General features: G+C 37.9%; 1 protein-coding gene across 1 annotated transcript in view; it reads right to left on the minus strand.

The window, feature by feature from the left end:
- Window positions 1–12,092, minus strand: part of CUBN (cubilin) — a 273,361-nt gene that overhangs the window by 103,590 nt on the left and 157,679 nt on the right. Inside the window, exons 36-38 of the mRNA XM_060659546.3 lie at window positions 10,974–11,106; window positions 1,915–2,120; window positions 827–1,011 (exon numbers count right to left, since the gene is read on the minus strand). Of these exons, the coding sequence (XP_060515529.3) occupies window positions 827–1,011; window positions 1,915–2,120; window positions 10,974–11,106 (524 nt within the window). The remainder of the gene's footprint in view (window positions 1–826; window positions 1,012–1,914; window positions 2,121–10,973; window positions 11,107–12,092) is intronic.

Consider the following 12,092-nt stretch of genomic DNA (forward strand, 5'->3'; position numbering starts at 1 on the left):
TAAACTCACAGAAGGAGAAAGTAGACTGATGGTTCCCAGGGGCTGGGGAGAGAGGGAAATGGGAAATGTTGGTCAAAGGTTACAAAGTTTCAGTTATGCAAGATGAATAATTCTGGAGATCTAATGTGCAGCAATGTGACTACAGTTAATACTGAAATATATCGTACTGTTTCTGTATTATATACTTGACATTTGCTAAGAGGGTACATCTTAAATATTCTTTCACACACACAGACATATACGCACACAAAATCCAAATGATAACCATGCAAGGTGATACAAGTATTAATTAGCTTGACTGTAACAATTATTTCACAATGTGTACATAGGTTACAATATCAAGTTGTACATCTTAAATATACCCAATATTTATTTGTCGGATATACCTGAATAAAGCTAAAAAAAGAAAAAAGAATGTGACAGTGTTTTTGAAACTGATGCAGTAACCAAAATCTGGATGGCAATAACCACCACAATTTTATATTTATTTATTTAAAAATGATCCTTCAAACTTTTAACACTCTAACATAAGAATACACAAGAAAATGAGATATGAGAGAGAATACTTAACTAAGATATACATATACACATAGACAAAGCCCAAGAGGTAAATTACAATAATGCTAAAAATAAAACTTAGAGAATCCAAAGATAATGAATATAATGACAGAATTACCTTTTCATAGGTAATCTAGAAGAGGTAATCATGATCTAGGGAGGCCACCCCATGTGATTTACAAATGCTTCAACTGACATTAACTTGATTTGTTTTTGCAAATAGAAATTCACCAAAATTTACTAACACTGATTGCCCTTGGATACTCACCCTTAATTTGTCATAATAGCAGTTTTGAGTTGCTTCAATGTCTATCTCCAAGATTCTACCATGGATAACTTGAGACGCATCCACATTTACTATCCATTGGTAATCAGAGTTGTGGGGGTAATGTCCAGGCCATAAGGGAGAGGCGACTTTCCCATGAGTTCCCACAATATTATCATTGCCAAATACTAGGAGGGAAAACAGAGCAGTAAATCACAAGTACTTAGAATAGCTCTTTAATCAAATGAAAGAAACAAAAGGCAAGGGGTGTTGAAAAGGATGGACTTTTAATTGGCTGTGATTTCTATTCTGAACACCGGAAGAAATATTGCTTCCCTTTTGATTTCTGTACTATCTACTAATTCCTTGGAGAACAGTGATTTTGTGAATGGAATTTCATCTCCTAAGAAGGTGGCATGGTGTGAAAAGAGGAGATAACTTCTCATGTGAAAAGGGGTTCCCAGACCCCAGGAGACCTGATGACAAGTGAAGGGGTATTACCAGGCTCATTCCCTATTTTGTTTACCTATTTTCCTTTTTACAAAAGAATGGGACATGTTTTCAAATTTTTGGCAAGAGAAACAGGCATATTGGAATGCCATGAAAAACAGCTAATTATGGAAAAGTCAAGTTAGAAAATAAAAATATTAACATTATATTCTATTAGAAGAAAACCCTGTTGTTATAATATCTGAGCACTTAATTCAATCCTAAAATATACTCAGTGTTTTGAATTTGAAGAATAGAGAGTTTGTGACTTCAAACGAAATACCCTTGGTATCAATATGCTCAACCTGAACTAAATACGTTAGAAGGTTCTAACAAAATATCATGTAAAAAGTTTAATATAACATTAGGTAGAAACGAGCTTAAAACGATTACTAGAGCCACTCTCCCTTGCTCCTGGTGGGCCATGCACATGTAATTTAGTTTTTGTAATATAGTTTAAAATGAAGTAATTCCACAAATACAACATATCTAGGAGAATAGAGTTCAGGATTCTTCACTTACTGCATTACCAAAAAATTTGTTATCCTTTCTAGTTTGTAGGATGTTCTCTGGAAACCATCGATAAAAGAGAAGCAACTTACTGTTAGTAAATGTGGCTTGGAAGCCTATGCCACTGCCTGAGCCATCGGAGACAAATCGGATCCACAGTCTGTGCCCAACAATGGATGAATAATTGAGGGGGAGGACATTTCCACAATATCGCCCCACCAAAGTACCAGTGGCGTTTCCTTCGCGGATCTCCACAAAATCCCTGTTACAGTCCTGAGAATCCTCCAACTGGAAAGTTCTAATTTGAAAAGAGAGAGAGAGAGAGAGAGAGAGAGAGAGAGAGAGAGTTTTGGAGGATTAAATTGATAGAATAAGCTTTGAGATTATCCCGAAACACCTGCTGGTTTCTTTATAACTGTTCTTTATAAAACTTTAACTTTAATCACGTTATCTTTGAGCCAACTCCAAAAATTTCTTTTCCCCAAATTTGTTGAAATGCCTGTTGCAGAGATGCAAAGATTAATACACGGCCTTCAAGGACTTTTCTTTCTAGGGGGAAAGATTGGGCAGGAATACAGGACAAGACACATTATAAGGTAGAATATCATAAAGTGCCCTCGGAGCTAGAAGCGTTCGAAGATTCGGAGGCAGACGCCTCACATCGGATTGTGAGGCTCAGTCACAGCTTAACAGAGAGATTGTTTCTGAGATGGAAATATAAACATTAGCTGGACTTAAGGTACAGAAATGGTGAACACAAAACGCATGTCGATAAGAGCACATACACAGAAAAAGGGTGAGGCTTATTTAGAAATCTGTGAGAGTTCTAGTTTGGTTAGAACATTGAGTACTTTTAAGAAAACATTAGGAGACACAGCTGAAGCAGTATCATGGGCTAATTTTGCCAGAGCTTAAGTGACAAAGGCATCTGTACTTAATTTCTGAAAAGGTAGGCGAAATATGGGATTTGTAACAATAGAGGCTAGAGTTCGGAAATGCGGCCTATTCAACTTGTATTATAATCTGCAGTTATGATGACATGGGAGAATGAAAGATAGGAAACAACATCTACTCAATGATTGCCACAGATAACATATAGAGTCTGGAACATGTAAGTGTTAAATGAATGCTTTCAGAATGTAGCTTTAGTGCTTTATAAACTTGGACATAATCAAGACAGTGTGAGGGGCGCCTGTGGGGTGCAGTCAGTTAAGCACCCAACTCTTGATCTCGGCTCAGGGCATGATCTCACAGTTCATGAGTTTGAGCCATGTGTTTGGGCTCTGCACTGATGGCACAGAGTTTGTTTGGGATTCTGTCTCTCCTCTCTGCCCCTACCCTGCTTATGCTCATTTCTCTCTCTCTCTCTCTCTCTCTCTCTCTCTCTCAAAATAAATACACTTTAAAAAATTGTTAAAAATCAAGATAGTGCGGTATTAGTGCAAGGGTAGACAAAGAGTTGAATGGAACAAAAGAGAAAGTCCAGAGAAGAACCCACCAATACAGCCCAATCCACGCTGCCAACATAATTCAATGGGGAAAAGAAAGTCATTTTAACACGTGGTGTTTCAATTACTGAATATCCTTATAGAGGGAAGAAAAGACAAAAAATCCTCAACCTCTACTTCTCTCCACACACAGAAAGTAATTTAATATTCCTCCTAGATATACACATAAAAGCTAGAACCATAAGCTCCTAGAATAAAACAGAGAATATCTTTACAACCTTGGGGAAGGCATATATTCCTTAGATATAATGCAAAAGGCATTAACCATAGGATTTAAAAAATTAATAATTTGACTTCATCAAAAATTGAAATTTCTCATTAAAGACATGACGAAGAAAATGAATAGGCAGGTTACAGACTGTGTAGGGGGAAGAAGAGATCATTACAAAACATATATCTAACAAGGGACTCATCTCTGGAATATAAAAGGAATTCCTACCAAAAAAAAAACATGAAAAAAACAAATCACCAAGTTAAAAATGACAAGAGATTTGAACAGACACTTCAACAAAAGTTGAGTGAATAGCTGATGAGAATGTCCAAAATATTTGATGTCATTAGTCACCAGAACAGTGTAAATTAACTATCACAGTAAGCTATCATTTTATACCCTTCAGAATGGCTAAACTAGAAAAGACTGACAAGATCAAATGTTTGGCAAGCATATACAGCAACCGGAAGTCTCATGTGCTTCTGGTGGGAATGTATACTGATAGAACCACTCTGAATAATTATTTGGCAGTTTCTTGTAATACTAAATATACATCCAGTTAATGCCCCGGAACTTCCTCTCCAAGATATTTACCCAAGAGAAATAAAAAATGCAAGAGCATACTAGTATCCTGAATATAAAAGATCTCTTACAACTCAAAAATAAAAAGACAACTCAAGTAATAGCAAAAGAACTGAAAATGCAGTGCCCCAAAGAAGATATATTATGAATGGCCAATAAGAACATGAAAAAATGCTCAGTCACTAGTTATTAGAGAAATGCAAAGGGAGCCTACAATAAGGTAACACTTCACCCCCATTAGGATGGCTATTATTTAAAAAATGGAAAATAACAAATGGTGATGAGGATGTTGAGAAATTGGAACTCTCAGGCATTGTAGGAATGTAAAATAGAGCAGCCACTGCAGAAAACAATTTGGCGATTCTTCAAAAAGTTAAGCATGGAATTACCATATTCTACTTTTAGGTATGTACCAAATTCTACTTTTAGGTATATACCCAAAGAAATTAAAAGCATGGGCTGAAACTAACATTTGTATATCAATATTTATAAAAGCATTATTCACAATAGCCAAAAGCTGGAAACAACTCAAATGTCCATCGGTAGATGAATGGAGAAACAAAATGGATAAACAAAAATGTATAAACAAATGACTGGACAAACAAAGCTATATATAGTTATATAATTATATATATTATATATAAATAAAATTACACATAGTTATATATAATTTGATATATAAAATGTTGATAAACAAAACAAGATACAGCTATGCATTTATCTATCTATATATAAAATCACATTTTATATACACACTGGATGATTCAGCCTTGAAACAGAATGAAATTTTGATACATGCTGCAACATACATGAACACTAAAAACATTATGCTCAGTGAAATAAGCCAGACACAAAAGGACATGTATGATTCTACTTCAATGTGAAAACTAGAATAGAGAAATTTGTAGATTCAGGAAGTAGAATAGTTTACCGACGGTTGGGGACAGGGAGTTATGTTTAAGGAGTATAGAGTTTGTTTAGTATGACGGAAAAGTCTCAGAAAAGGATGATAGTGATGATTGCACAGAATTGTAAACGTATCTTATGTCACAATAAGCTGAAGAAAAAAAAAACAAAAACAAAAACAAAAAAAAGAAACACCTAAAGAAAAAAAATCAGTATTTAAAGTTGCCCACAGATGACACAAAACAGAAATCTGTGCCCAGATGATTTTCTGGGGGAATTTCAAAGCTTCAATGAAATCAATAGCCCAACCTCAATGTTATGCAAACTGTAACAACGCATAGAAAGGAGTCTCCAGCATTTCAAGGTTAGTATAATCTTGAGAACAAAACCAGTCAAGGGAAGCCAAAGAAAGAAAAGTATAGGTCAACCTCACTTAACGATATAGATGAAAAATCCTAAATAAAATATAAGCAGCATGGATCCATCATTTTGTAAAATATATAAATCTAATCAAGTTGGACTAATAATGCTTTAAGATTAGAAGACCTAGGGGTGCCTGGGTGGCTCAGTTGGTTAAGTGTTCAACTCTTGATTTCGGCTCAGGTCATGATCTCATGGTTTGTGAGTTCGAGCTCTGTGTCAGGCTCTGCACCAAAAGTATGGAGCCTGCTTGGGATTCTCTCTCTCCCTTTCTCTGCCTTGCCTCTGCTCATTCGCTCCCTCTCTCTCTCTCTCTCTCTAAAAATAAATAAATAAGGGGCACCTGGGTGGTTCAGTTGGTTAAGCGGCCGACTTCAGCTCAGGTCATGATCTCACAGTCTATGAGTTCGAGCCCCACGTCGGGCTCTGTGCTGACAGCTCAGAGTCTGCAGCCTACTTCGGATTCTGTGTCTCCCTCTCTGTCTGCCCCTCCTCCACTCATGCTCTGTTTCTCTCCCAAAAATAAGTGAACATTAAAAATAAGTAAGTAAATAAATAAATAAATAAATAAAACTTTAAACAATTTTTTAAAAAGATTAGAAGGTCTATAAGAAAATTCACACCACACACACACACACACACACACACACACATGCACACACACACACTTAACAAAGATAGATGCAAAATATATTAAGAGAGAACCCATGACAATTGCAGGAAAACATTGGATAAAACTCAACATCCACTCATCATAAATACTCAGAAAATTAGGAATAGAAGGAAATTTTCCAAATGGGATGACAAACGTCTACCAATGCCTGCAGCAAATATACTTAGAAGTAAAAATTTCAAAGCATTTCCTTCGAATCAGAAACAACACAAGGGAGCCTGCTCTCATCACTTTGTTCCTCATTACACTACAGTGTTTTCCAGAGAGACAAGACAAGGAAACGGGGGAAAGGTTGTAAGGATTGGAAAAGAAGAGCTATAAGTTAATATTTAGGAGAGCTCATTCACTGATAAATACTTATTGTGCACCTTAATGTGTGAGGTCCTCTTCTCGGCACTAAATATATAGCAGTAGAAAAGAAAGAAGAAAATCTGTGTTATTCTAGAGAATACAATGGTGGCTGGATAAGACATACAGAAATCGGTAGGGATTCCTTATACCAGCAACAAAAAATTTAGAAACTGCAACTTAGTTAACACCTACTCAACAATTTTTACTGTCTTCCATGTTGCCAGACATTGTGGGGTAGGACGGTGAAGAACATAGAGAATTTTCTGCCCTTTTGGGAGCTTCTATTCAAGAAGGAGAGATAGATAATAAATAAGTAGACATATAATGAGGTAGTGAACAATTCTAGGAGGAAAAATTAATTTGAGGTGTTATTTTTGGTAAAGTGGCCAGGTTATGTCTGTAAATTTTAACTGGATTCCCTTTGCAGTAGCAGCAGCCAAAAAAAGGTGTCTAGCGATAAGAGCTCTATTTTTAAAAATGTGAAAGTTTAACAAAGAACATAAAAGAAGAACACAATAAATGCAGAGATATTCCAAATTCAAGAATATGAAGAGTCAATAAAGATACTCCCGGAAATTAATGTATAAATTCAGTGTAATTCCAGTCCAGTCAACAAGTAGGATTCCATTTCTATAAAACATAAAACAGAAAGCAATACTATGTAGTGTGTATGGAGATTTATACATGCTACTCATATTATACATATGTAATTTAGTGTATATATAGAAAAACAAAGCTATAAAATTATGAAAACACGCATGAAAGTGATACATATGCAATTCAAGATACAGGGTAACTCCATGATGAGTAAGTAAGGGGGACTTTTGCTACCCTGCAACATTTTATTTATTTAAAATTAATTTTTAAAGAAAAAAAAGTAACGGTTAAAAACTGTAGAGAAAGTGTATGCAAACTATTCTTTTTCCAGAAGTAATTGGAAGGAGTTTTTCCTGAGAAGAGGAAAGACAAGATAAAAACGAGAAAGAATAACCTGGAAAGACTATAGAGGAGAAACTGCCAGAAAGGGGGGGAAAAAGTCACAAGAATAGAAAACTTCCTTCTCTATTGTGTGTACTTTTCAGTCAACACTCAACATTTTGTGTTACAAGATTTCACATGATGGTAAGTAGAGGGTTCTCCTGGGACTCTATCTCAGCTAATGGATTAGAGTGACAGAGAACCAGCCTGGAGGTTCTGGGCGCCTCAAGCCCTTCTATGGGACCAGTGTATCAGGCACACCTGTGAGCATTCGCTACCAGGATGCTGGAACAAAGAACTCAGATTTGCTCTACCACTGCTTCTCAAGCCAGATGCTAGCATTGGTAGGTCTCTAGCCAGACCAACAGTGAAGCTGTCGCTCTCACAATCCTACCAAGGTGAGGTACTACAATATAGATCATCTGTATCTATATTCTAGACACAGCTTTAGCAGCAAGCTATGACCCGTCACTGAATAGCAGAAGAAATCAAGAAAAATCCACATCAAGCTAACCCAACTCCACATTTGCCCTTAGGCCCATTGTCTTGCTTGACAATTCATTCTTTGTAATACAAAGCTTCTATCCACAATCATTTCTGGCAAGGAATCATTCTGAATCCATCTTTAGGATGACTGCCATGTTTAGCACTTAAATTCAGGCTCGGTGTTATTACCCATAATATCATCAACAATGTGAAATATGCTAAAACTGTTTGGTTTTGGGTTTGCTTCCCCGAAAGTAAGAAGAGAAGAAAGAGATCATTTTCCTCAGCAGGCGGTTTACATGAAATTGAATCTAAACCTTTCTACTAAAGGCAATCTGTGGTCCAGCAGCACCCGCACTGCCTGAGAACTTGCTGAAATGAAGAATCGGAACCCACCAACCAACTAAATCAGAATGTGGGTTTTCGCAAGATCCCAGGTGACTGGTGTGTACATTTCAGTAAGGTCCAACGGTCCAGGAGATTACTAAGTGGAGGTCTTTTCTGTTTGAGTGCCATACTGGTGCCATCAGTGCCAAATTACAGAAAAGACATTTGATCAGAAATGATGGCAGGATGATGCCTATAAGAGTCAAATTAAACTTCTAAAAAAGCTTATTGTTTTCTTGGAAGTCTTTGTTTTAGGCCGGTACATTTTATAAGCAAATCTACCCTCTTTCCAAATACTTTGGCTGAAATCTGTTAGTAAAAATATGATGTGGAACAAAAATAGTACAATCGCTGTTTCTCATTATCCCATTTTGATTCTTGAACCAAGATCAGTCACTTTCTAAAAGTACTCTGCAAGCATAAAATATATTTTCTGTTAATTCCTTTAAATATCTGTTTTACAAAAAAACTCCTTTTTAGATTCTATTTCTCCCTCCTCCTTTTCGTTACAGATTCAACCATAATTTCTCCGGTTTTTCTCCCTATTCAATTTCACCACAGGGTCCACAATCCAAACCCCATGATTTTGAACTTGACGTATTCCATATGCTTCTCACACAACCCCAGGGAATGTTTCCAAGCACCCATCTGGATACAGTTTAGACCAGGGCAGAAATAACTCACAGGCCTTGCCATAAAGCCCTTCTCATTATCCTCTACATAAAGAGGAACATCTTGCATTCTACAAAATTTGTTTTACAAAGAAAACTCAAGCAAGTAACACAAAATAACCAAAATTAACTTCTTATGGATGAGAAAGGAAAAGGCTGAGTCGTTAAGATTTGCCTATATGATAACCGGGATTTAGTGAAGTGGATGAACCAGCATTTTGTGTTTATCTCCTATCTTCTAGAAAGAGCTCAGCATCGCCCTTCTTATTTAACTGTGAAATGCCACACAAGGTATTTTAGAAAAGGCAGAGTGAGATCACTTAACATGCGCTGAGCATCTGGTATGCATCAACCTTGTGCTACACATTTGACATTTGACATCTTTAACGGTGGTCCTGTAGATGGAATGGATCTCTTTAGGTTTAAATAAATAACTTCTCGGCCTGAATTTATTAGTAATTCATCAAGAAATGGGATGTCTATCTTAAACATTCCCTTACCTGGCCCATTCCTGGCACCCACGGAATGTCAGATTAGTCAATAATGTGAGTATGGTAGAGACTCAAAGGAAAAAGACCAAAAAAGAAGCCCATTCATTTGGCAGTTATGAGGCCTCGTAAGCCATGGGAAGGACTTTGGGCTTTACCACAAGAACAACAATCATGTTTTATTCATCATTGTATATAAAGCATTGGGCATGGGAGTAACATGTGCTAACTATGTGAGCACACAGTAGGGGCTTACACATATTTGTTGAAGAAAGGAAGACATATGTATCAGGTAAAAATTAGAGAGAGAGAGAACCCCCCCCCCCCCCACAAAGAACTTTGAGCTTTTAGCAAAGACAAAAGCAGACAAAAATTTCTTTCCCATGTGGCAGCTTAACCTTGCTTTGCCTTTCAGGCACTCAGCGGGTGTCTTTGTTTTAACACAATGCCACTTGTTCCCTGAAGAGCACTGTCTGATTGATGGACTGAAAGAAAGCAACTTCAGATGTCTGAACATGGCCCACAAATGGGACTGTTCTTTCATTTAAATCCTTTCTTGATGCGCAGTACGGCTCCTCGAGGACAAGGGACAAGACTTTTGAATAAACAGGCCGGTGTCCTCAGAACAATCCTCTGCTCTCTACGCGAAATTGTTCTATTCTCTTCAAAAACGGAATTAGCAATCCCAAACGATGCCCAATAATGTGGAATACGATATAACAAATAACTTTTCATTTAAAGCGGCAATGTAAACACCGAAATCTTTTCGCTCGGTGTTTGTTAAGTGGTGTTTGTCTACCACTGGTTTGGCGCGTCACAGGTACTTGTCTACTGATGGATGAAAAAGTCTTATGTCTCTTACCATGTGCTTTTCACTATCCACTTCTAGGAAAAGCACATTATTGTTATTTAATGTAATCTAAGACCACTCTGAATGTGGCAGGATCCTACTATTAATTCCATATCCATAGTTTAATGAGGAACATGCCAGTGATTGTACAAACCAACCACTAAGTTCCTAAAAACTTCCAAAATTATTCTTCTGGATGGAGTAGAAGGGTAAGGTGGATTGGGGTAGAGACATGGTATACGGGGTAAGGAAGGCTTGATTGTGATGGGGATTCCTGCTGGAAGAAAGAAGGTTAGTATTTCTCTGGAAGATTCTAAATGTGTCTGATTCAGAAAAAGATACAGCTACTGTTCTCTGAAAATAAACATTCCACAAATTAGTGCACTAAGAGTTTAGGCATATCTTTCTCATAATGTTAGGCAGCACTCTAGAACCATTCTCAAGAATTTTAATACCATTTATAACCCAAACTATGACTAAACAGAGGAAATTTGGAAACAGTCTTCTTAAAGTTCCCACCATGTTCTCTAACAGTTGCTTGGACACATGCTATTAGTTGTCCATTCTATTAGTAACCGTGCTTCCTTCCTGCAGATTTATTCACACTGAAACAATACACCATAAAAAAAAAGGGATTTACATAAAAGACAGCTGGAGCCGGTTGCCAGGGGAACTGACAATGTTCCAGACACATTCCACGTTAGAGGGATAAACTTCCGGGTAGCCAGGGCTGTTGAAGATGCCTTCAGCCATGTGGAAGGTTCCACCACAAGCTGGAAGAAAAGAGAAACAAAGTGAGTGCCAGAGTGAAGATCGAATATAAGATACCATAAGGGCAAGGAGAAATAACTCTACCGGAGCTGTTAGCAGGATCAAAAGATATCCTATTTCCATTTCCAATGAAAAAACAATCCATGTCATATACAATAAGGAAAAGATTATGAAGACTGAAAATAAGCCACAGGATATGGTAGATCAGAAGGAATCTCTGTCGTTTCTCTTCTCAAAGCCATTTCTTGCTGCAAACTATAACTTCACGTAATAAAAGACTTATTTTAACTCCACAACCACTCACTGTTTCTGGCCAGGATGATTTTCAACACTGGCCCTGAAAAGAAGGCAATGTTCCAGCTTTTGTCTCTCAAGAGAACACACACACACACACACACACACACACACACACACACACACATCTTCTAGGTGTTTTGTGCTTTTAACTGCCAATAACCAGGAAGCTGGCAGCTGACAAACAGCACACCCCTGGCCGACAGACCCAGTACCGGTGACTCCTCCCTCCCCTCCTCCCACCATGCCACCATCCATCCTGCCACCAGTGACAATACCCAGACCGGCCTGAGCCCAGCTGTGAGGCCAGGGAGACTGGAGAACAGCAGCTGTCCATTCAGAAGAGATGTCGACGGACGCTGCCAGTCAGGGGCTGGCTTAACAGACATGTCACGAAGGAGCGAGCACGCTGGCCATTCCGACATCATCCCAACCCATCGTCCCCACTCCCGGAGCTCACTATTAGCATGAGCCGCAAGAGCCAAGGTAAGGAAGTACCCCAAGCGTCCGCCAGTGGATGAGTGGATAAAGAGGACGCCGCACAGAGTTTACTACTGTTAGAATTTACAAGGAGGTTAACCTCAACTGGAAGACGGAGAGGTTCGTCCCAGAGGTAGGCTCAGGGAAATGGCTCCCAATTCCGAAGATACGGCAGTCCCAAATAACAAACTGAGGCTTTCTATCACATCCCTCT

This window comes from Panthera onca, chromosome B4 (genome assembly GCF_046562875.1).
Source record: "Panthera onca isolate mPanOnc1 chromosome B4, mPanOnc1 haplotype 2, whole genome shotgun sequence".
Lineage (NCBI taxonomy): Eukaryota > Metazoa > Chordata > Mammalia > Carnivora > Felidae > Panthera > Panthera onca.